The sequence below is a fragment of the Varanus komodoensis genome, unplaced genomic scaffold (assembly GCF_004798865.1).
Source record: "Varanus komodoensis strain SLA01 unplaced genomic scaffold, ASM479886v1 scaffold7_3, whole genome shotgun sequence".
Taxonomy (NCBI): Eukaryota; Metazoa; Chordata; class Lepidosauria; order Squamata; family Varanidae; genus Varanus; species Varanus komodoensis.
In genome coordinates, this window is record NW_025336480.1 from 20,647,898 (window position 1) to 20,674,818 (window position 26,921).

The 26,921-nt window shown below is 38.2% G+C and overlaps 1 protein-coding gene across 1 annotated transcript in view; it reads left to right on the forward strand.

The window, feature by feature from the left end:
• The window catches only part of ACTR2 (actin related protein 2), a 30,298-nt gene extending 10,515 nt beyond the window's left edge, over positions 1–19,783 (forward strand). Inside the window, exons 3-9 of the mRNA XM_044454124.1 lie at positions 3,916–4,131; positions 10,429–10,501; positions 12,249–12,385; positions 13,334–13,483; positions 15,614–15,759; positions 16,108–16,240; positions 18,652–19,783. Coding sequence (XP_044310059.1) covers positions 3,916–4,131; positions 10,429–10,501; positions 12,249–12,385; positions 13,334–13,483; positions 15,614–15,759; positions 16,108–16,240; positions 18,652–18,822 — 1,026 coding nt within the window. The 3' untranslated portion in view covers positions 18,823–19,783. The remainder of the gene's footprint in view (positions 1–3,915; positions 4,132–10,428; positions 10,502–12,248; positions 12,386–13,333; positions 13,484–15,613; positions 15,760–16,107; positions 16,241–18,651) is intronic.
• The last annotated feature ends 7,138 nt before the right edge of the window (positions 19,784–26,921 follow it).

Consider the following 26,921-nt stretch of genomic DNA (forward strand, 5'->3'; position numbering starts at 1 on the left):
CTGCATAACTTTTTCAAGGGGAAAATAACACCACAACAACTCATGGGTTATTGTAGGGTTGTGTGAATCAGGTCAACAGAAAACTGAAAACAACCCCAGATGAACTTTCTTAACAATTTTTAAAGGATTCTGGTATACTTCTATTCCTAAACTTTTTTCAAGCTGTCTAGTAAAACTGGCTTAGGGTGCTCTCATTCTTCCTGGTTTTAAGAATTTCAGTAACAGCCCCATAATATGGCTGGCCCCTTTTCTAGATTTCTTTGTCAATTGCAAACAAACAGCCAACTCCTTTTCCACCCAAGAAAACGATTTTTCAAAAAAGCTAGAATGCAACAGAATGCTTGTTTTTAGATTGAATTGCACATTCTGGATTTTTCCCTGCCAGAGCCTGGGTGTATTGGCTTTGTTTAATGCTCCATTGAAATATATAGCATGGAAGCTTACATTTTTCTCTAGCAACATGAGGCAACTTAGGATGCTTAGATTAGGTGACAAATTGCAATTGGACTGGTAGTTTTGCTTTTTTGCTTTGTTACCAAAATGTCTTTACATTTTGAACACACTGAAATCATTAAATAAACTCTTACTGGTTGAATTATATCTTAAACTGACTGTTCCTGGGGCATGGAGGATGGCAAATGTGGATTATAGAAAGACATTAGGTTAAGATTGGATTTCAGTGAGAAGTTGCTATGGAAATCTGCTTAGCAATTTTGCAGGCAAATGAGGATTACTCATGAAAACAAGAACTTCAGTCCTTATGTACTTGAAAATAAGTTCTTGAAACTGGTTTTTGTTTTAGTTTTTTAAAGTAACAATAGTCTTCTATTATTTGCTCTGCAGTATGCAGAATTCAGAGCATTTCTGCCTATCTTTGCATCTATTTTCCTGCTTTATTTCTGTTGTGTATACTTGAAATAATTTGAATAAATATTTCACCTGGGCCTCTTCTGATTTTCTTACTTCTGCCTTTTCTTCATCTTTCTTGACCTGTTGAAGTAGAATAACAAAAAGATGGTAAGTGAGGTTCCCCTGTACTGTCATTTACTCTTTTGCTTGATGGGACCTTGTAGCCTCTTTTTTCTTTTTTAGTGCTTTTTTCTTGTCCTGTCATTTATGTTTTGAATACATACCTATTTTGATCTTTCTTCATCGCTTTGATTTTCTAGTTGATTGCTAGTACTTTTTAAAAATTCTTATACATGTCTTCCAAATCATGCCACTACATTTATAGTTCCTTATAGATGCAAGGCATCTATAGGTGTAAATATTAGTATAAGGTTAGTATCTATGGTAGAAGCTACTTACTGAACTATAACAGGTATGAGACATAGTTCAGCTAGTTTGCATGATCACCATGGCTGAAACAAGGCTTGTTATAAATGCCAGGCATGTTGGCTGAATGTCTGGAATTACACAAATGTGGGTTTCTGAGTTGTCTGAACCCAGCTAACATGACTTATTTGGGGTAAGCAGCAGCCCATGGGTTAATTAAAGGTTGCTACCCACCCCAAATAAGCCATGCTGCCCATGGTTGGATGAAACAGCAAACCAAGCCAATGTGGGAAATCAGGGGGATCCAGCCAGCATGTGCAGCAGCTGCAACAAGGCATGCTGTTTTTTCCAGCTACTGTGAACATACCAGTTGAAAATGTTCCTTTGTCACTTGATAAATAGGCAAGGCCTATTCTGTTGACTAGTTCATACAATTGTGGCAGCACTCAGTGACTTGTTTAATAAATCACAGTAGGTTATGGAGTGCAGAGGTTGCGCTTTTGAATATTCAGGTTGTAGCGGTGATATGCTAAACCATCACCATGGCTTATGTCACACACTCCTTGTGAGGGCGGCTTATATGAGGATTCAGAGATCCCCAAATATTCCCAAAGCAGCCCATGATGTTTAAGCCTTGCATAAGCCGAACTGGCTGGCTTTGCACAGCACAATGCATGTATAAAGCACAAACCCATGGCATGTGTGCATTATGGTTTGAACATTCAAAGGAGTGGTCAGCACACAGGATAACCCACTGTGGTGATCATGCAGACTTAGTGTATGGGGAGTTTTAAAACAAGTAGGATAGGTTCACACATACTAGCCATTTATTTCTTCATGTGATTCCTCTCACCATCCCTATCTATGTAGCAGTGTATGCTAATGTAGTAAATATAGATGGAGTTCTCCATGCAATCCTGTATCCAAGGATGGTCAGAAATAATTATATGGAGAGGAGAAAAGTAGATGGCTTATATCTGTGAACCTGTCCTTCATAGATTCTGTGTCATCATGTTCTGTTTATATTGAATATTCAAATCAGTCTAAGTTCCTTTATGCTTCTGAAATACAATTTTAAGCAGGTTGTGTCTGAAGCATGTTATGCTTTTTATGGGCTAAACAAGTGTTGACTTATTTCCCTTCTCTTAATTGATGTTGTACACAATCCTGTTTTAACTGTAATACTTTTAAATTTTTTTGCATGAAATGTTAAATTAATAGTTTTAATTTAAAACTATTAAATATTCATTAAGAGTGGGATGAAATTATACATTGGATCCAGTTTGGATCTCCTTAATGTTCAGTCATTTTCTGAATTTGCTAAATGAAGGTCCTTCAACAGGCTATTTAAATGCAGTTAACATGAAGCTGAGAGCTACAGTAGCATGAACTGCCTTGAGCTAAATGAAAATGCAGTAGACACATTTTTACAATAAGCACATAATAGTAGAATTCTATTTCAAAAGAGCTTTTTAAAATAAACTAGGCTTTTAAAATCTCTTTTCTATTCACATGAAATTTCCCTATATGACCAAAGCCTTTAGGCTTGCCACAGTGGCTCAAATATTGTATTGTTTAGGTGGTGAAGATCAGTTCTTCCCTTTGTATTTTAATGTGTTTTTATTTGATAAATAAGAGGCATTGCTGTTTGCATCTCCACTTTATTGGAAGTATTAACTTCAAATTTAACTTTGTTCCTTTTTAATACCTTGCTCATTTTTAATATTATGGTAATTAGGTTATTGATGAGATGGAATACAGAGTAAAGGTAACTTTGTTTTATGACTGTTGCAAGAAGGATGCCTATTGGTCGTTGGATCACTGATTTGCAGAGATTTTGTGTAACTTCTAAATAGGACACAGGATATTTAATCATTTGACAAATGTCTATATAAATCAGAGCTTAAGAATGAAGTTCTAATTCTTGTGAAGAAGGGCAGTATTTCAGACTTGGAAGTGGTGTGTTGTGTTTAACTTTCATTATTCAGGCAGCTGAATGAGGCTAATATTAACATCTACTTTTTAATGTGGAATTTGCGGTCCCTTATTTGCTTTTGCTACCTGTTCTCTATGCTTGTGCAACACTTGTTATTCTCATTTAATAACGTGCACAGAAACATGAAACATGCATGGAAAGTTTATTCTGCTAAGCCTTCTTATTCTTGTGTGCAGTTCCACATCACATAGCCTGTTCACATATAAATGTATGATAAATTAAACTTGGAGGTATTGGTAGGGAAATCTACATTTGTAAGCTAGGACCTCTAATGCCCCAGAGGTTTAAGGAACAGTGTGCGTATAATGTAATGCTACTTTAAGAAGGGAAAATCTTCCAAATTTGTTCTTTATGGGCATTAACTCTCTATAAAGTTCTTAGCATAAAATTAGAATCTGAATACATGAAATCTGTATGTGTATAGCTGTTTGCAGAATTGTGCCTATCGTTACTTCCATTTTTAAATACCATGGTATACTTACAGAATGAATTTATAAGTCATTCTACTCCCCCACCTCATTAATGACCCACTGTATCACTTAAATTAGAAGAGCAGTTTTCTTCTTTATGTTTTTTTGGGCAGCAAGATGATCAAATTGGTTCTGGAAAATGTTGATTTATGGTTTTCCATTTGCAACTTGTAGGATCTTATGGTTGGTGATGAAGCAAGTGAGCTGAGATCAATGTTGGAAGTTAACTACCCAATGGAGAATGGCATTGTCCGGAACTGGGATGATATGAAACATCTTTGGGACTATACCTTTGGACCAGAAAAACTTAACATTGATACAAAAAACTGTAAAATACTTCTCACAGAACCTCCTATGAATCCAACAAAAAACAGGGAAAAGATTGTGGAGGTATGTGTGTGTGTGTGTGTATATATATGCCAACTTACCTGCTAAAAAATCATGAAGGCAGTGTACCACAATAAAAACCCTTTAAAATTAAAAACACTAGAACATAAAAACTACATATTTTAAAAGGCTAAATTGAAAAAAATGCATGTCCAATCCCTTTCTCAAGGCCAAAAGCATGGAAGCTACACATAATTTATGAGGGAATGCAGCATAGGAGAATATCCTTTCACATGTTCCCAGCAAATGGTTCTCTTTGGGTAAGACCACAGCATTTCTCAGATTACACAGTTTATAATAGTCCGGATGGTAGTATTCTTCAAGAGAGTGAAAAACAATCTGATACTTTACCCAAGATCATGCAATTATCTGCTGTATTCCTGACAGGGTGGATAAAAATCAATGGTTTTTTTTAAATAAAAAATTTAAAAATGGATTTTGTTATTTAAATTGGATTTTTTAAAAATAAAATGTTTTTGAGGATTTTTTAAAAATAAAATGTTTTTTCTATTTAAGAAACATTATAGTTCAAAGGTTATTCATCATAAAATAAGGATTAGTTTTTAATTACATAGCATGAGACTGTATGTTCACGCAATGTTTAGATTTTTTTTGGTAAATAAATTCTGTTAATCCATTGACAGCATCATGCTCTTGCACAGGTTTCTGTAAGATTATTGGGCAATTTTTCTATCTAGAAGATATCACAGATGTTTGGTTTTACAGTCCTCAAAGCTGTGAATTTGTGTCTGCAGAGATGATATGCCTTTTCTTCACAGCAAAAATGTTCTAAAATAAACCTACAGAGTTGAGGAAAAAAACCTTAATCCCATTGGTCCTTTGCAAATCTATGTATACAGAATCAACCTCATACCACTTAAGTGCTAAGTTTCAATGAATAGAAGAAGATTGGTGGGAGTGGAACAGATCCATACAAGAAGCTAAGTGTGAGGATGTAGGGGCAAGCAATAAAAATGAAAGTGAAACCTTTTGAGCAGGATATTCCACAAGTCTTTGGATCATATTGTGCATAGCCTGAGGTTTGGCATATTATTCTTTCCCTGGAGGAGCAAACCTGTAATGGCAGCAGGCTGTAAAAGAGACACAGTTTGGGAATATTTTAATGAAGTTCCTCTACCATTGGGTAAGACGGACATGCATGCAAATTATGGAGAAAACTATTATTTAAATCTAATCCACTCTGATTCCAAAAAAAGGCTGATTTGGATATGTTTGATGATGACATGATATATGGAGGAGGAAACTATCCTGGAGGAGCAAACCTGTAATGTTTGGTTAACTGAGTACTGTATACTAAGATGAGCACTTGAAAGAAAATTACATTAAATTTAGTGAACTTAATTCCAAGTAATTCAAATCAATACTCAACTCATGAACAAATGCACCTCTCAAGAATTGAAGACTGAATTCTTGATGAAAGAGGAAGCCCCACCAGCTTATATCCCTTGAAGTGTCTTTCTCATTGCTAAATTTGTGTTACGTGAATGGCAGAAGAAAACTTTTCTACCTGAACTGGATGGAGACAGATGTATGGAAATATAATTTATTGCATGATATGCCTAGCACCAATCACCATAAATTCTCAAACTTCCTCTTTCTAAGAAAATATATCCAGAATGGGACTTCAGTTCTTTAAAGAATATTTAAAGTACAGTGGTTCCTTGGCTCACGAACTTAATCCATTCCAGGACTCAGGTTGTGACCCAAATTGGTCATGAGCCAAGTTAAATTTCCTCATAAGGATCAATGTAAATAAAGTTAATCTGTTCTGTAACTATTTTTTTTTTTTAAATCGGAAAAATGTGAAGCAAAGTAATAACAACAAAGATTGCGGCCATCTCCCCCCCCCCCACCCCTGGGCCCGAGCCCAGCCATCCCCCTGCCCCCCCCCCCAGCATGACCACGATCGTGCCTGTCATCCCGACACACTGGGAGGGAGAGATGGGTGCAATCGCGGCAGCCCTCGGGGGAGACTGGCATGAATGCGGGCGCGCTGGGCGGGGGAGACAGGCGAATCTTGCTGTGGGGGAGATGGCCGAGATTGTGGTTGTGCTCGTGCAGGAAAGACGGGCGTGATCTCGGCCATCTCCCCTCATCCCCCAGCACGGTCATGGCCATCTCCCCACTCGGGCGGGGTGGGAAGATGGCCGCAATTGCGGTTGCCATCCAATGCACAGCTCGTGACCTGAGTTAAAATTTTTAAGAAATGTTTGTTTGCGACCCGATTTGGTGGTGAACTGAGGCATTCGTGAGCTAGAGGTACCACTGTATTTTTCCAATAGGATCACAATTAGAAATGTTCTTGTGTGTGAAAATTGGATTTAATTCAATCCTGTTTGATGTTGGGTATCTTAACAGTGTAACATCATGAAGTCTTTCAAACATTTTCAAACACAGTTGTGAATAATACCATGCTAATGCCTTCTTGGTTCTCAAAAACAAGAAAAGATCATTAGACTTGACTTCAAAAGTGTAGACTAATGGAGCACCTTAATTATTACATTGATCTTTAGAAAAATCACTGATACTTATCATTCAACATGTGTTAACTCTCATTGTTATTCCAAATGTGGAGCTTTTGTTGTGAAGCTTCTAAGAATGAGGTACGTCCATATGTCCAGATATGTAGCACATGTAAATGCATTGCATTGAATACTTGTAACTGGGAGTTGCAGAAGTCCTGCTTCTCTTTCATTCTTTGTTCATGTTGCTAAGGTGCTTGCAAGAAAAGACTGGCACAAAGTGCTCCTGGCCACAGTCCCAAACTTCCAGGTGTATCCAAAGCCTGTAAATCTGGGCGACTGGGAGATGGAACACCATCCCTGTACCCCATAGTCATTAGGCTTTTCACTTGTCTTAATTAACCTTGATTCATTTGTCTGGAGTTCCCTAACACTGGATAATGATTATTAGAACTAGAGCAGAGTTTTCTTAAAATATTTGTGGCACTAAATACAAGCCCTGTTGGCAATCTTGCCCAGCAGCCTCATTTAGTAAATGGGCTTGGGTCATAAGAGGGCAACATACTTTTTTGTGTATATAATAGCCATCTGCTGGCATTTTTCTGCTAAGAATGAATAGAAATGTTCACTGAATGCTCACTGGATCCTGCAGATACTTGATTCTGCTAATGAAGCAACCATTGCTAAGTATGGGCTGTCAACCAAAGTTTCAAAAGAATGGCTGGTAGATTGAGAAGGTAATCGGCCTTAATGTTCTTCATAAAGTGAAGTTTGGAAACAATAGTAACTAGTTGCAATTTCTTTTATCCAGATTTAGGGTGTTTTTGAACTGAGGCCAGATATTTGTGAGTTTTGAGTTTTTGGCAATGTTGGTCAGTACAGGACCTGACTTCTCGCTGTAGTGACATATTGGACATACATTAAATTGATTGTGATTTTCATTTTTAGGGCAATGCAGATTAGACTGTTTTATAACAAAATAATAAAATCCTGCTAAAAGTTTCTAAGAGTAACTGGAAAGCAGTAACACCCAGTAAACCTGCCTCCGGAGTAGAAGAAATTAAACTTGGGTACCTATTACAGAAATGAGTCAAAGGAATGGGCCTTAAAAAAAAAAGCCCAACTGACTCTGGCAACAGTTGTTTTTAGAACATCTGATCAGACAGCTTTTTGCCATTGTTCCTCCAAGTAAAATGCTTTAATTTGTCACATGAGTGAGATAACTAAGGAAGGACAACTGCAAATAATAACATTTCTGTAGCATAAACCATGGCAATGCTCTCCTCTTAGGGCTGGCCTTTAACAGTTATTTAAAAGATAATTAAATGTAAATTAGACATTAGAAAGAGCTACCATGTTTTTAGACAGATGTGCTTTTTCCTTTACAGTTCCCCTCCCTACAACCCTAGCCTTGATGCTTCTTGTACCAATGTGACACTTCCAGCCCCTGGCTGTCTTCATAATATTTCCAGGGAAGTTCAGGCAGAACTGTCAGTGTTGACATGAGTGTGTTTATTTTAATAGTGATTAATTGGAAAAACAGTTCTTATAGCTTGGAAGGTTAGTTATCTACTACTCATATCTAAAAATGGAACTTTTAATTTGGCGAGCCGGTGTGGTGTAGTGGTTAAGAGCATGGGACTGGGACTCAGACGACCTGGGTTCTAGTCCCCGCTCGGCCATGGAGCCAACTGGATGACTTTGGGCCAGTCACAGACTATCAGCCCAACCTACCTCACAGGGTTGTTGTTGTGGGGATAAGATGGAGGAGGAGAATGATGTAAGCTGCCTTGAGCCCTTTGTAGGAAAAAGGCAGGATATAAATAAATATAAAATAAAAATAAATAAATAAATAAAATATCCACGAAGCTAAAATGTAAGAATCCAGTTTAATAAATAGAATATTCCTCTGAGTCAGAGTTTCAGCACAACAGTTAGATATTGCTTATGTACTATAGTAGCTTTTTGTCTCTGGCATTAGACAACTTTAATTGTCTAATTACTTTTTAAATTCATTGCAGAAGTTAAAAAGTAAAAAATCTGAAATCCTTGTTGTTACGCTAAAAATTACTCATCTTTTTAAATACAGCAGCAGCCTTTCTAAAACAGTGGCCTAGGGAACTGAAAGGAAATTAGCTTGTTTTTTATATATACGTATGTATATAGGTAGTTAAAAGGTTGTTGAATAGTGAGCAGCATACTCCAATAGCCATTTTGATTTAGATGGCTGTAAATTTATTCAGAGTCCTGGCCCTGACCTGAGAGACTCATTCTGATAGCAGAGCTGGGACTCTCACCGTGAAGTGCCCTCCTTTCCAGCCTCACAGCCAGGGTGGAAAGAGCCATGCTGGGTGCTTCTCTCTGGTTACAAAGACTGCCTGGCTGCTGTGCGGGGGAAGTGCAGGGATGATCTTTACCTCCATGCTTCTCCTCCCCTCCACAGGATGCCCATAATTCTCCATGTTAGGAGGGCTGCACACATCTTGATTGTGTCCTAAGTTAGTGAGAGTCTCAGGGTTTAAGTTAGTTTAAAGAACTATCCCCTCAATACCATTTAACAACTAATATTAGAGCATTTCACATTGCTTCACATCTTACAAGTATGTAGTGGACTGCTCAGTGCTAAAATTAACCATTGTCTCCTTGCTACTGAAACAAAAAGTTTTCGCCAAAGTGAAATACCAGTATTGGTGCATTTATTTTTAATCTTATCTTTTTACTAAAATGCATTTCCACTTAACTTGCAAATTAATCCTGAACAGAAAAATGTAAAAAAAGTAACACCTCTCTCACAAAATCCTAACATTTTCCAACATCAGTATTTGGTTCTTCTGAAACATTCTTTATTTATATCAACAAGAACTCACACAACCATTGCAAAAGAGATTAAAAAGTTGTTTAACTCTCTAATTCAGAAAATTGGGTATGCCTGAAGTTCCAGTTTCCTAGAATTCTAAAACTCGAGAATTCTTATTAAAATTTATATTCCACCTTAACAAAATGCTCATATCGATTCATAGATTATTCCTAAAACCCAGCCATTCAGAAAACTGAAAAACCATTTAGTGCCCAGTCCATCATCAGAGGTGGTCATTTCTGCTTCCGGTGTTGTAGTATCAGTCTTTTAGCTGCCAGAAAGGCATGAAGAATCTTTTTACACTGAGTGTGCTTCCAGTTCTAGGAAGCAGGTACATCGTTGAGAAGAACATGCACATTGGTTGATATTAGAGTATTCAGTTATAGAGTTTACTCATATAGTTTCCTCTTCCCAAAAAGACATGGCCAGTGACCATTGATGAAACATATGGGTAAGAGAAGCACTAGCTATTAACATCCTCTACACACACACACACACAATATATAGAACAATAGAAATATAATCAAATAATACACCAACAGCTGTAAAAATAGAACCAGAAAAACCCCAGGCAATGGTAAAATACTAAACTTGTTCTGCAATATAGTACTTCTGTTTTTTGCTGAAATGTAGGCAGCAATGATGACAGCTAAACCTAACAAGCAAGGTTTTCTGCTCTTTTTGCTCTCTCAAATGCCTCTCTTGCATTCATTGTAAGACCCAGAGTTAAACCCCTCCTGCAAATTGAATATTAATGAGAAGTAATTATAGCTGGTGCATTTCTACATTGCATTCTTAAGTCAACAGTATAAACTTTCCTGTGTTACCTTTTGGAAAAGGGTAAAAAGATGTCCTTGTGACATAGGAACAAGTAACAGGAAATAGTGTTAATTGTCATAAACATAGCTATGAAACTTCCTGTAATAATTTTCTGCAAATAAGACAAATTTTATTTTCCAGGTAATGTTTGAAACATACCAGTTTTCTGGGGTCTATGTAGCTATTCAAGCAGTACTCACCCTGTATGCACAAGGTAAGTAAGAACTTTGAATTACATGTACCATAAAAACACTTCAGATTTTGGAAAAATGAGTGTCTCCACCAGGTTGCTCACTTCTGCTTTCTGTTATCAAACTATGATCACCTTGTTTGCAGCCTGTTAGAAAAAGCACTGACTTGTTCAGGAATTAAATAACTCGACTTATCCTAACAATGAATTAGGATAGTGTCCTAGAGTGTCCAGGTTCAGATGTCACACCAGCAACCCATGAAAAAGCAGCTACAGTTTTTTAATTGAAAGCAGAAATTAGGTGCATGCCAGTGGCAGTAGCCTTTCTTTCTTGTGGGCTAATTAACACAGAACAGCGTGTTATGTGGGAATTCTATCATTCAAAAGGTTCCAGAGTTACTCAGTTGGCTGCATCATTTAGTGAGATTACAGAAAGACAGCTTTACTTCTGTAGTGAGAGTCAAATACAGTGTGTATCTGATGTAAATGGTACCATGATTAGTGCATGTTTGATGGAAGTTATAAAAGAACTAGATTGAGCTTGCATTATATTTTAAATGTTAAAGGATATGAGGGAAACAGCTATTGTCAGTGATCTGTGTTGCTACATAAGGTTTATATTGGTTAATGTAAATATGCTGTTCCATCCTTGATAAGACTAGCTGTGCACCCATGTGCATGCACACACACAGCTTGAAGTGTTAGGCAGCACTAGCCCAGGTTTAAGGTAGCTCAGAAACACTGCATATCCATTTTCATCAGTGCCAACTTTGTTTCTTTAAAGGAACAAAATACAAACAACCTGGGTTAGGAAAGGTCCCATAAAAGAAAGGAAGAATGGAATGGATAACAGGATTGAGCTGGAATATTTATGGTGCTTATTTTAGGAATGTACCAGAGGCTCTTGTATAATAAAGTATATAATAAGATTGTTTCTAGGATGCAGTGTATTGCAGTCTTGAGGTATTTCTGGTAACTTGGCTTATATTTTGAGAAGGAAGAAATACCTTGTCATTAGCTCTTCTTGATCGTGTATTTCATTAAAAAGATGCAGTTTTGAAACTTTACAATAATGCAGATGCTTCTGCAGTTCATGACTCTGATGTTGACTGAATGCAGAATTCTAGCGTTCTGTCCATTTGATCTGGAACTTACTGACATAATATAAGATAAATTAGGAGCCCAAAGAAATTTGTGGAGCATGGCAGCTTTATTGGCTATTGAAGATAGCTTGGGAATGCAGTCATGTTTACTATCTCCAGATAAGTAATTGTTAGAAGATGGAAATAACTGGATGTTATGAGTATATTGGTTTTATCTTTTGTGTGTGGGGGTGGGGTGGGGACTAATGGAAAATGTTAATCAAAGGGGGAAAGGACAGTCAAGGCAAAGAAGAGGGAACTGAGATGTGGCCTACAGGTTAGGATTCTAGTTCCCACTTGACCATGAAGCTCATTCCGTGGCATTGGCCAGTCACCTGACTCTCAGCCTAACCTAAGAATTAACTAGAATTAATCATTCAAGTAGGAGTGGAACCACTAAAATACAGTGACCCCAGTAACAAACCTGAATAGGTTGATAAAGTCAGAAGCCACTGAAAGTTCCAGGTGAATTAGCAGAGTCACACTCACCACTGCCTTTCTCCCAGCCTAGGTCATCTATTACAGTGGTCAAAATCATTTTGTTTCCAGAACCAGCTCTGAAGCAAGTTTGCCAGGCACTCAGGTTGCGATGTTCTTTTTTAATTGCAAGTATTGCAATTCTTCTTCAGGTTTACTGACAGGTGTTGTTGTGGATTCTGGAGATGGAGTTACTCATATTTGTCCAGTCTATGAAGGCTTCTCTCTTCCTCATCTTACCAGAAGGCTAGATATTGCTGGTAGAGATATTACCAGATACCTAATCAAGGTAAGTTGAGGATGGTAAATAACCATCAAATAAAATTATAATAGCCAGATTCAGGCTGGACATCAGGAAAAGCTTCCTTACTGTCAGAGCAATATGACAGTGGAACCAGCTGCCTAGAGAGGTGGTTGGCTGACCCACACTAGAAACATTCAGGAAGAAACTGGACAGCCATCTGAGTGGGATGGTGTAACTTGGTGTAACTTGCATATTATGAAAATGCAGCTTGGTAAGATTTACACTTAAACTTCAGCAAAGACAGTCTGAATAGCCATAGCTGTTTATATTTGTAAGTGGCAGCTAGACACTGTCTCCTGCGTGGCTAAAACTGAGGAATGAGATGGCCTAATGGAGGCTGTGCCAAATAATGGTATCATTATAGATAAAAGCCCTGCCGTGGACCTCAGTAGATCTTGCCTCTTGAACAGAAAATACCTGGAGCAAGATTTTACCTGGAAAATCTTGAGGTTTATGGAAGAAAGCATTGCTTGTGACACACTTGACTCAATACAATTAGGATTTTAGAGGAAATAAATGTGCTACACTTGGGTCTGGAAACATACTAGGAAGTAAGAGTAGATTTTAATGTGCTATCTCCTTAAAATTTTGCAGAACTGTATGCAAATTGTATTTAAGTACAGGCCTTTATAAAACACAATTCAAATTTTCAAACATTGTGTATGGAAATCTGTGTAATTCCCTTCACACTTAATGAGAAGTTCTTAGACTGTTTGAGCTTGATACTCATAGCAAAGTTGAAATACAAAGTGAAGATCAACCCTCAGTCCTACCCACAAGATAAACATTTGAGTTTCTGGCATGGCAGATAACATTTCTGCTTTTAGCAATTAATCTGTCTTTCAGATGCCTGCTTTCTTTTAAAAAAATCATGTGCAGATGGTATTACAGTTGTTTTCTAATTTGCCACTAATTAACTTATTTTAATATCAGCTACTTTTACTACGAGGCTATGCCTTCAACCATTCTGCCGATTTTGAGACAGTCCGTATGATTAAAGAAAAACTCTGCTATGTGGGCTACAACATTGAACAGGAGCAGAAACTGGCCTTGGAAACAACTGTTCTGGTAGAGTCCTACACAGTAAGTATGTCGGAAGGTATGCAGCAGCAGTGTTCAGGTACTAATTTAAATGCTGACTTGAATGAAACCTGTCGTGTTGATCAATTTGGCTGCTTTGGATTAAAGTCTCTTGTGACAAATAGGAATATGCACAACTAAATCTTAATTGAATTGGCTAGTTAATGTGAAGATAATAGGTAGCCATGTTACTACTTGATCTCTGCCTAATACCAATTATATATGACCTGCCACAGTTGTACAGTTTGCCTAGTGAGAGTAAGAAACATATGTTTCCAGGGAGTGGGTGATCTGCCTAGCTGTTTACCTCGTTTGTTACTGCCTGATGCAGAGTCTTGTCTTGTTTCTGTTAACCCTAAACACCTTTGGAATTTATAGCGAGTTAAGGCATAAAATGTTCTAACCTAAGCAAAAAAGGTGAAATATTCATTTGCCATATCACTGTGCTGTGGGGAGGACACAGTCACAATAGCAATGCAATGTAGCATCAGCTGGGAGTGTTAGCCAAATGTCAGAGAAGTAGCCACAAACCATTTCCTATGGTGGCAGTCAGTGTCACTTTAAAGACTAGCCTAAATTCCTGTGCAGAACAGAACTGCACTGGTGAGACAGGGGTGAGGGTGGGACGTTGGCAGTAAATGTCTTCATCATTTATCTGATTTTATTTATGATATGCTACCCTGAAATAAAGTTCTAGGGCAGCTCTTGTACAAACACGCCCCTTCCTTGCATTGTGCCCAAGTGCTCTACAGCTCTCTTAATCATTGTTGCATTCAGTAGTATTAAACTGTTAGAGAGAAATTTCTGAGCCACCTGCTTTGGGAGACAGTAAAATTTAGAGGGGGTAGTCATGCTAGCCTGCCACAGCAAAAGGAGTGGAGTCCACTTCATCAGATTAATGAAGTGTTAACGACCAGTTACAGGTGGTTGTGATGGGCAGGATAACTTAAGCTGTGAGGTTAGAACATTCAGAAAACATAGACAGTGGTAATTCTTTTCACAAGAGTGGCTACCTTCCAAACAATTGTTGTGTAATACCACAGATAATCCTTGCATTGGTAGGCTGATTAACAGATGAAACATGATATAAAAAACAAGACAAAGCTGCAGGAGATAGAGTTGAACCTCTTCATTAATCTTTTTATCTTGCAGTTTTTCTTTAAAGGGCTAGCAACAGCAGTGACAGATCTTGATGCTAACTCTGTCCTTGGGGTGATGTCAATTCTAATCTGGCAACACTGTTGCAGAACCTAATAATGTTCACTATATGAGGGGTTTGTGCACCCACTCCTCTTCCATTGTGATATAGGCCATCATTTGCCAGCAGAGCCTTTCTGCATTTTACATAGAACAAACAGGGCATTTTTTATGCAAAATAATAAAGAGATCCAAATCTGACATCAGAAATGGCAATATTAAAACAGCAACAATGAGAGAACATTTCTGCTTCCCAGGATTCTTACAATGGTCATCCCTGAGTGATGGAACTTCAGAGACTGATTTCAATGTGAAACTCCTAAAGAGGTTCATCAGGAGGTTTATCTTATCCCATTGTGGCCTAAACAGAGAGAAATGTCAGTTTTTCTCTTGTGAATTACACACTGCAAGGACATCTTGTGTTACCACTGAACAACTGTTCTGTGACTACCCAGTGTTAATACAGTAACCATTGCCGTGTACTTTGTGCATTTTATTTCCCTCTGAGCTCACCACCATATGCATGATACTTGTAAATTGGCAGAACATTCTCTATCTCATGAACTGGACCCCATTCCCTGAAAGATTATGTCATAATCAGATGGGTTAGTCTTCAAGGTGCTTCAGTACTCTCTTTTTAAAATCTAAATTTAAGATACTTGCATAGAGGAAAGCTGGAATGTAAGGTCAAAAGCACCCTGATTAGTTTGAACACAGATGTTCATAAGGGAGGCATTTGTAATGCTTACTCAAAATGTAGAATATGAAATTTATAATAGAAGTACCCCTGCAGCAGAGAGAGAGAAAATAAGAAAATTTAGTATGAAAAACTGCCCATTGCACACTTGGACTCCTGGAGGAGAGTTTTCCAGCGATAATAGGAATGTATCAGAATGCTATCTGTATTTTATTTAACTTTAGACTTTGGTTCCATAGCTCCCAGATGGAAGAATTATTAAAGTTGGTGGGGAACGGTTTGAAGCACCAGAAGCTTTGTTCCAGCCTCACTTGATCAATGTGGAAGGGGTTGGAGTTGCTGAGCTTCTGTTTAACACTATCCAAGCCGCTGATATTGACACTAGGTAAGAATCAAAATCTACTCTTCATAGTCTGTGTGAACACAGGAGATTGAATGAGAGAAAGACACTTTCTGATTTTTTTTTTGGTCTATACAGAAAATGAGTTGAACAAACAAAGTTCAAGGACTAGAAGAAGATGCATGTAGTATTGACTAATTGCTTTATAGAGAGAATACAAAATTGTGGGGAGTGGGGGATATGGCTATCCTAGTCTTTGTTTAGAGTTTGATTATTGCATAGTTAGTGGAGATGGTGTTACACTTTGTAGAAGTAGAAGTTTGTCTTTTATACACTGGAGTTGTTGCTTGGATGCTAATCATTTATGTTTTGAGAAATATGTTCCATTTTTAGGTCTGAGTTCTATAAACACATTGTGTTATCTGGAGGTTCTACTATGTACCCTGGGCTGCCTTCACGACTGGAACGTGAACTTAAACAGCTTTACCTGGAACGAGTCCTTAAAGGTGATGTGGAAAAGCTTTCAGTAAGTGCTCATCCTTCAGATAACTCTTTCTAGATAAATTCATATTCAGCACTTGTCACTAGAGGGCGCAAGGTGGTCAATAATACAGTGCAATTGTCTTGATTAAATTTGTGAACTTTGAATAACCAGCCCTGCATAGATTATTGCAATTGTTTCCTGACTTAGAATTGTTTTAGGTTTTGATGTAAATGTATATCTGACCTGGTATTTAGAAGCAACCACCCCATTAGAAGTAAGGAGTTGCTTTATTCTTGCTTTTTGCAACTTATTTTCCTGAAGCTCATAGATTTCATCCTGAAATATCTGACTTTGAGAACATTGCTTTTTACCCATGATACTCATTGCTGCCTCTTGAACTTTTATTGACTGATCAGACAATTTAGGAGTTCTGCTTTATTTGGTGAATCATCCAGACAGTTTAAGCTAATAGATGATACAGAAACCTAGTAAATAAATTGCAAGAGTTACCTGTTTGTTGTGTTACACTTACTAAAAGCTTATTAAATCATTACATTTATTCAGTTTTGTTCCAAAAATACAAATCTTGATTATAGACATCATTCAGGCTTGTGGTGTCTAGTTTGATTTCTTCACTAGGACTGTAAATTCAACTAGCCAGAGCCAGGTGCAAAACAGTTTATTTGTTTATTTGCTTTTTATGCCAACTAATAGCCCAAGGCTCTCTGGGTGGTTAACAAAGTTAAAAACAAAACAAAAAGAATAACAAACAAAATAATAAGACAGTAAAAGCACAGCAGTTGCAATACAATTGGTGCATAAGTATAGCACTAATATAAATATACAATATGAAAATGAAGATGAAAAGTTAATTATCAAAATACTGGGCAAATAAAGTTTTCACCTGGAGCCAAAAAGAATAGAGAGGCACCAGACACACCTTTCTGCAGTGCTCATTCCTGAGCTGAGGAGCCACAACTGAAAAGGCCCTTCCCCTGGTGGCCCTCCTCTTGATTTCTTTGGATGGGGTTCCTGGAGAAGGGCCCCAGAAGATGGGCTTAGCTGCTGAGGAGGAATAGAACCAATTGCCCACGAGCTTATGTAGCATAAACTTCATTTTAAAAGGAAATCCACATTTAAGTTACTATACATCAAACATTCAAACAACCTAATCTGGGGAGAAAGAGGTCCTTTAGGAGAGGAATGGGAGGCAGTCAGCAAATCAGTAAATATTTCTGTAGGGCGTGGTCTACCTTTTGCCTATCACTGGTTTAATCTTAGGGCTGCAGTATTTAAACAAGCAACTTGTTAGATTGATCCATTTAAAAGTTCTAAGCAACTGAGGTCTTTGTTATTTCTTGGATAGCACCTTTAAATAATACTGGCGCAGATACCATGAATGATCTTAAGAGACTTTTTTCACATGAGGAATGCCCCTTTAAGGGAATGCCTGCTAGAATGCACAATCTAAAACAAAGAAAATATTCTTTATAAATCTTGTGTGTGTTCAATTGCAGGCATAAGAAAATTGATCTACAATTGAAATTTGCATTAATTTGGTTGCAGTTACTAAATCCACACTGCAGTTTTTGTGTTCACTGCTGACAGAACAGCAACAATTTCACCCCTTCCCCTGCAGTCCACAAACTGTCAAATAGATCCCGCAGGTCCTCTTGTGCAACTGTAGACGTTGCTTTTTATCCCCAGGAGAGGACCTGCTTACAATAAACATCCCAAAATATAGTGGGTTACACAGTATAGGTCTCAAAGTAACCTATATTGGGATAGTCTAATTTTATTTCCAATACTTCCATTTGCTGTGTGACTTAATATCATATGTAATTAGACCCTCTGCATTACACTCCCACTGTTACGTGACTATTTCTATCAGGCAAGATTTCAGTGATCAGATTTATACCTCTTCCTGTCAGTGTCCATAACTGCATATTTTTATGACATGAGGGTGAGCGCCCTTCCAGTTTTCCGAGTGGAGCTTGTGTGACGTGCAGTGTGCGCAGCAGCGCTCTTCCGCTTGGGTCTCCTCTTGCAAGGCAACAGAGCAAGCCCAATGCTGCAGTCAGATCAGAGCTCCAATCTGTTACGTATTACTTTTGGGAATAAAAGACAAGATGAAAAACTAACCTTCCCCACTTGCCAAACTCCTACACACAAGATAGATTGCAGCTTCTTCTGTTACCTGATCTTTCCAATTTGCAATTGAGTTCTTGGAATATGACTGACTAAAAGTTCAGATGACATCAGAAAGATTTAAAAAATCTCTTAAGAAAAACAAAACTTGGCCTTGCTTTTTGATAAGTTATAAACTTGCCCACAATTCCCCCCAAAAAGAAGGTTATGTGAATTTCAGCTGTGCAGTTATTATATAGCTTTATAGTTATATATTTTGCTCCCTTTAAAATCTAGTCATGTTGTTCGTTTTCTTTCCCTGTAAGAAATTTAAGATTCGGATTGAAGATCCACCTCGTCGAAAGCATATGGTATTCCTAGGTGGTGCTGTTCTAGCAGACATCATGAAAGACAAAGACAACTTCTGGATGACCAGACAAGAATACCTAGAGAAAGGAGGGCGTGTGCTTGAGAAGCTTGGTGTGACTGTGCGATAAACTCAGAAGCTTATTCCCGTCACAGCTTTCATCCTCTCATTCCTTTATTGCGAATCTTTGAACTTATTCAGCTACATGACATGGAAAAGTCTGTCTCTGCCCTTTGACCCAAAGGCCAGGTTTTGTTCTGGTTCCTCTTTATTTGATAAGGTCGCTATATTTGACTACTTAATTGGACCACTTCTCTACAAACAAAACAAGGGCAAGAGTGGCTTGTCTGCTGCCTTGTTTCTTCCCAGTAGGCAGTTGGGTAATTCCAATAGGTTTTTTCTTCTTGCTTTATTGGTGTAATGCTGTTGGCTTTTGTCTGTAGCTCATCATGGATGGACTCCCTTTATTAGCATAAGAGAACCTTTGGGCAACAGCTGTTTACTATCATGTGGTTGTAGTGATTTATCTTTGCATCCTTCTACCTTCAGTGTCTTTACATCTTGCTTAGGAATTCAGAAATCAGGACAAACTGTCAGCATATTTTAATAGTATCCCCAAATACTTCAGGTTGCATAAGCAAGCCTTCTCTAAAAATGACCATGGAAATTGGCTATGGATCGTTGAATCAGGCAGCAAACTTGAGGGGCAACTTTTATATTGCTTTTCCTAAAAGGGCACCAACTTGCATGGCTGTTGCTCCAGATGAATATTTGGACCTCTTGCATTTCTCTCTCCTCATATGTTTATTCCTAGCTTTATAAATTGGCAGTAGATAGTCTTTTCTCATATGGGATACAGTTAGTTTCTTCCTATATTTTTCCTCTTCTTTTGGTACCGTATCTTTTATTGCCATTGGAGTTAAAGGTTTTTTTTAATGGGCAACATTAGAATGTCATCTGGGACTGGATTTCCTGGATATAATCTATTGAAAGTAATATGTTCCAAAAAAAAAAAAAAGGTCTGTGAACTTGAATTACTGGTACAACATTGCAAAAACATTGAAATGTATTAAATTTTGAACACACAGTAACTCTGTGCCAAGTAATTATTGCAGTTTTTTAAAAATATAACTGTTAAATGTTATTTAAAATTGCCCAGATATTTATATGGAACTATGAATAGGTTGTGAAGAATGACCTATAATTTGTAGCAGTTTTAAAAACATGGAATAGGCCTTATAGTTAATCAGTAAATACTCAATTTACCTATCTAATATTGACTCTGGGACAAAGAAATAAAACACATATTTGGAATACTGTTTAATTAAACACAAATGTGCTGTTAAAATGGTATGGTGATTATTATCACCCTTCATGGTTGACACCCACTGGGAAGACCAGAAGAAAGCTGCATTTCTGTAGAGCATTCCTGGTAAATTTGTATTTTTCTTTCACACATAGATAAACAAAGAGTTTGCCACTCACAAAGTTGGTTGGAAGAAACACCAACCAACAGGTACAGAATAATCAACAGGTACATCAATGCAGGGAAACTGATCTATTATAGCCTGCCTGGAATCAGTTCAGTGTAGGTCTGGATTGCAAGGGAAAAGGTATGAAGCAAGAGTGAGGGAACTGGGTCTTTTCAGCCTGGAGAAGAGGGGACTTCAAGGGGATCTGTTGGTGACATACAGGTAAGTATGTCAGCTGTGTCACATACAGATGGGTAGAGACCTGTTTCCCCTTGTGGAGGAGGGTAGGATGCATTCTAGTGGACCAAACCTCAAGGAACCAAGGTTCAATTTGGATGCCAGGAAGTACTTCCTGTCAGTTAGGAACCCTAAGGGATGGAATGGGCTTCCGTGGGAGGTGGTTGAAGCCCCATTGGGGAGGGTGTTCAAGGATAGGCTAGACAATGCACATGGTAGGCATGTCATGAGTGGAGCCAGCTGGAGCTAGGGCTCAGACTAGATGGCCCAGGAGGCCCTTTCTGACTTGGTCTGTTTCTGTGTTTCTACCTGTGTGGAAATAGGTACCTCAGGATATTATTTCTGCTGAGAATATTCTACTTTCTTGTGCATTGTTGGTAGGCTTATCACTCCTCCCCATTTTTAGAGGAGAATACTTAATCAAACCAAGAGTAAAGTAAAGTAAACCAAGAGAATACTTAATCAAACCAAGAACAAATCTGCAAAATTGCTTCTGTGACCCACCCATGGAAGACTGGAATCCAACAACTGTGAGTAGTTTCTAGGGGTTCCAGATCCTTGTGTTTTTCATTCCTGGTTAACCTGCAAAGCTTTACTGTACCTTTTTCTCCTTATTACTGCCAGGTGAAAGAAAAGAAAGAATGATATAGTCAGCATTTTTCCCAAAGAAAAATGATATAGTCAGCATAGTAGTAGTCAACATAGCTTCTTAAATAGAAGAGTGCTAAATAATATCAAACGGAACTAGATATGCTGAAGTTAATAATGTTGCTTGAAATATGTGCGCTTAACAAAAACCACCACGAGAACATGGTTTGCAAAGATGACTGACTCAGAATTATCAGCCTTAATTTATCTGTGAAAGAACCTACAGTAGGTTTTCTGAAAATAGAGTGTGCTGTTGGACCTCACCATAATTCCAGAGTTTGAAAATAAGCTCATTTCAATGTTCAAGTTGAGTTTCTTAGACCAAGAGAAAGGGAGTCTTGATTGTCCATTAAACTCTTTCTCAGAATGGTTGGTAAGAAGAAGCTGGGAAGTAGCCATTTCAAAAACTTGAAAATTTAGCCCACATGATAAAGTGGGGTGTATAGAAGGTGGAGTTTGTAGTTGAAAGCCCTCAGAGTGAAACTTCGATAGAGAATAATTCCCATTTTCAGCTGTAAAAGTATGCAGATAAGGACTTCAGACGGAAAATATTAATAAGAGTTCTAGAGATGGGAGGGTGGGGAGAGTAAATGAAATTCTAAAGGTAGAATATTGGAATTGTTTTAAATGCCAAATATTGGTAATTATTGGTCTGCATAGAAAGCTCTCTTCAAAAATCAGAAAAAGGCTGCCATTAGGTAATTTGGATGCATACAACCCTTTCGAAACTTAATTTCTATGTTGGGTAGCAGCCGCAGGAATTGGGAGGCCATAGGGTTGTGCCCCATCCTGCTCAATTTTACACTTACCAAAATAAGGAACAGCTTGAAATGACAGATCAGAGCCACCAAGGACTCTGTCATAAGCAGGTCTCCAGATCAGACTACCTCAGTTTCTTTAAATGGAATGAATGCACTTTTTGAACAATATAATCCTGTTTTTCAGTTAAATGCATTTAAAATAGAAAAAGCCATCCCCTCTGTGCAAGAAGGTAAGAATAGGCATGTGGTTGATAACTTTCAGCTGAGTCAAAACTTTCAGCTGATTCACCTAGTCTTTTAATTTGAGGGAGGATATTTACTGCAGTAAAATCAAAGAAATTACTGGTAATTGTAGAGACCAAGGAAAATAGATGGACTTGTAGCATACTCTGCCTTTCCTATGTGGCAGCAGTATAAATGCCTCAGAGCCTGAGAAGTTATGAACAGAATGAACATTCATGCAAGTAATGAACTGATAATAATGGAGACGCAGTTTAAATAGAGGTTCACAGTCAGTACATCTCCAGAAACAACAGGTGTGACAGAACATGTAGAAACTGGACATTCCAGCTTGGATAATACACTTGATCGTCTCTGTTTCTTCTTTCTGAAAATGAGCAGGGCATGAGTATCTTCAGAGGCAGTATATGCCTTGCATACCAGCTGCTTGGAAGAAGCAAGCAAGCAGGCTGGCTCATGTCTTACTTGTGGACATCTAGCGGTATCTAGCTGGTTGCTGTCAGAAGCAGAATAATGGAGTTGATATTCCTTTCTCTACCTCAGTAGTGCAGTCCTACACAGCTTTGAATAAGTATAGTGAACCTCTTCTGCCCTGATCTTTATTGTGAATAGTGAAATTCTTCTGGCCTGATCACATTCAGGATATGAAAATTGAATACAAAGATTTGTCAGCTGGATAAGAAAGGTTGGGAAAGACTAGCTGTCTAAGCCTTGAGGGAGCCCTAACTGAACTCTTTTCATATTCAGAAGGATAGGGAGCTAAGATTAAATTCCACTTAGGGCTATAGTCTGTCAAAAGTTCGGATTACATCCCATTTCATTGCTGGTAAGTTTTAACTAACCTTTGCCAGATTGTTTCTCCTGGCTGCAGTCCTGGGCAGATATGGAATTGGGTCCTGTTGAACTCAGGTGAATATTATTTTTTCAATTTATATCCTGCCTTTTTCCTACAAAGGGCTCAAGGCAGCTTACATCATTCTCCTCCTCCATCTTATCCCCACAACAACAACCCTGTGAGGTAGGTTGGGCTGAGAGTCTGTGACTGGCCCAAAGTCACCCAGTTGGCTCCATGGCTGAGCAGGGACTAGAACCCAGGTTGCCTGAGTCGCAGTCCCATGCTCCTAACCACTACACCACACTGGCTCTCCATATATGCATAGGATCACAGTTGAAATGATTTTGCGTACTATCAAAAGAGAAATTATTAAACTTTTCAATAACATAAAATGTACATATGAGACAAAATAACTTTAACTAGAATCCTCAAAGGAAAAGTCAGGAAACAAGCACTTCAATGAAATTGGTTACCCACCACCATATGCAAAAATGAATTGTAAAACATAACTGCTTCCAAGGGCAATTAAATAGTAATAGTAAAACCTGCTTAGTTCACTGAAACTGTGGTTTTCGTAGGAGTGGCATAGGACTAAACATATAGGGGAAATGCCAAATTATTAATGAAGAATATAAAAAGTTCAGGTTAAAAGTTAGGATGGTAAAGAGTTCTTCCACATAATGCATACAGGTTTTGTTAAAATGCTTCTACATAAAAGGTCAGGAACAATTTACATTCATATTAATTTCAGGGTTGTTTTTCTGGTTCTACTTGCAGATCTCACTCTCTGACTGATTTACAGTACACCAGCAAGGGTTAAGTAAATGTCTCTTTGCACCTGGCCCTGGTTGGTGGATATTGGGGCATTAGTTTTAAAAAGAAGAAAAAGATTCAGAAAACCTGAATGCTTCCTACCCTTGCTAACATTTCCAACGATTAATAATAAAGCCTTAGGAATTTGCTCTGCTCTCTCTCTCCCATCCCCTTTAGATACTTAAGCTTCTGTCCTTTTTGTACTCTCACAGTACCTACCTGCACATAAGAAATTACTGTGGGTTAATTTTTCCACTGGACTTACAGTGGCACTGGCCACCATTTTGAAAATTCAAGCTGTGAACAGGGTGTGCCGCAGCTACTTGTTATGTGAAAATCCAGCAAGGCTTGGTTGTTGGAGTGGTTAACAAGCCACCCATGACCCTAAAACAGGCCATGACTTTGCTGTTATGTGAACAAGGCATGTGAGTCTTCATCTCATGTTGGCACATTCCATCAGGCTGAACCAGCTGCCATTGCTGTACTTAAACAACAAGCACAGAGTGTCTTTGACCTCTGGTTTAATTGTAAGCAGATGCAGTGTGGAAATTGATTGAAAACCAATTAGTGCTACACAAATCTCTCATGCCATGGACCAAATATGTTACCAAGATATTGGGATATCACACATTTCTTAAGGCACATTTTTAGGTTTTTACTTCATGATTCTTCAAGAAGCATACAACATCAATACTCAAGGCAGGAAGTGACAAATGTTTATTTCAGATATAGGGTATCAGGCCTTATAGTGCAGATATGAAAGTGATTACAGGCAGTCCTCGGGTTATGAACAAGTTCTGTTCCTGAGAAAACAAATTCATTAAGTTAAATTTGTACATAAGCCAGATCATGTATAGTTGGTCCTCCACACTCCTGGGGGTTGGAGGCACAGGAAAGTATTAAACCCACTAATATCTCTAGTCTCACCTCCACCAAACTCATCAGCACCGCCTCTTTGCAGCAAGCAATTTCCCTTTCCAGATGGCCTGCTTTGGAGACCTCCCTCACTTTCCTTTCAATCAATCAATCTCTATATATTTATGCATAGATAGATACCAGCAGCAGCTGCCGCTGCTTTGGAAGCCCCCTTTCTCTCTCCCTGGTGATACTTTTAAAAAATTAATAGGTTTTATAGCCATTTTAAGTACAAGTTGTTCATAACTTGGACTTTTGTAGCTCTGGAATTGCCTATACAGAAATTCTTGCCACAGGAATAGAGCTGATCCTTTGGCCTGGGTTGTGCATAACTCCTCTGCTTCCCCTCCTCTCTCTAGTGGCTTGATTAGGAGGATGAGACAGAAGATTCTGCTTCATTTTTCAACAAATTGTGCTTACTAGCTATGTCTGAATTAGGATAAATTGGCTCCTATGAACTATGGTTAGAAAGACCGGCCAACTTCAAGCTGTGGTAATTCTCTTTGCTTGCATCTCTAAACCACAGTAATCATGAGTTCTCTTTGGACAAATGGAGCAACTAGTTCAAAAGAAGTGAATACTTCCTGTCTCTTCTTCATGGTTTTGTTAGCAGAGGAGCTGGGGTGGAGGGAGTGTGAGGGACCCTCACTAAGGTTCAGTACTGCAGCACTAAACTATGATTTATCACTAAATCAAAATGTAATGTTTGTCTTCCCTCCCACTTTGATCAGAAATGGCCTTATAGAATAGACTTGTGATAATGTGCAGCATGTGTTAGGAGTCGTTTATAGCACGTGGAACAGAAGGCCAAATGGTGAAAAGGTTTGACTGAATCTGCACTTTTTAGAAACAACACCTCCTCCTTTTTTTACAAAAAGAATTCTGTGACAACATGATGAATGAGAGAAATACTGCATGGAAATCTAGTGATGTGCTGTCAAGGCATGTGTCCCACAGAAACAAAGCTAGACAGAGAAGTGGTCTCACATCATGGCCTGGAAGTTCCTCATTTAAATCTTACCCATGAACCTAAGACACAGCTCTGCTCTGTAAGATGGAATAACAATGGTGACCTACTTAGGACAGTTGTTTTAAGGATTGCATAGAGGTGATGTGTGTGAAATGTTGTGTACAACTGTGTAATGCTAGGCATTATCCTCCCTTTTGTTTGCCAACTCTGGAGTCTTTGCCTCCTTGAAGCATATCATGAGCTTGAACAATATATACTGATTATAAAACATTGATAGTCCTCATCTAGGCATTTTTAAATTTTACTTGGCCAAAGTCAGCTATTGCCATAGCTCATAACATAATTCACACGTGAAATGTTTTAGTGCACCTCATAAATGCTATCACTATTCTTGCAAGTAAAAGGGCCAGCAGAACTTGCCAAAAAAACAAATTTCGGAGTAGCTGCCACAAGGAAAAATCTCTGTGTGCTTGTGCACATACTAGGTTCAGGTTTCCACCCCAACCACCATCCACCCATCCAGAGGTGCGCTCAGGAAAGGACCCTCAGCAATCAAGCCCTTTAACTTCATCTTATGTGCAAGCCCACAGAAAACTCTGCATAGGCCTGAGTGTATTGCTATTTTTCAGTTGATTCCTAGATCAAGATATGTGCCTTCTAGAATGGTTAAACAATCTCATTTTATGCACAAGTGGCCCATGGATTCAAGCACTCAGAAACATAGCAAGTAGAAAAAGTTCTCCCAGGCCATCTAGTCTGACTCCTGGCTCCACTCGTGTAATACCCAACCTGTGCATGTCCAATTCAGGCTTCATGGGAGGTATGCACAGACCAAATGTGTTGCATGCAGTCAGCACTGCACATACTTGGTTCAGAATTATAATTACAGGATATAATTAAATTTAAAAGACTATTTAAACATCATCCATGTTAGCAAAATTACAGGCAAACGAGAACTTCGCGTATATGGCAACACTATTTCAATATATGCATCAGAAGGAACTCACATTAAACACATAAATTGATCTGACAGAATCAAACTTGTTTCTGCTGAATTTCCAAATTTATCCATAATTCAGAAAAAGAGCCAGTAATATGTTTTCATGATTGAATAATACATTATAAAGGAAAAGTAGTAAGCTTCTAGCTGATATAGCCTGGAGACACAAAATATGGCAGATCTTTTCAATGGAAGTAAAAGATCCTTTCAATTCTTGTAAAAGAATCCAGTGTTGGACTGCTGTGTTCTTATGTGTTTAAATGTCTTATGGAATACAGAAACTGCTTGATTTCTTCACAGGTTTAACTACTGTTGTCATTGGGAATTCCTGATCTTAG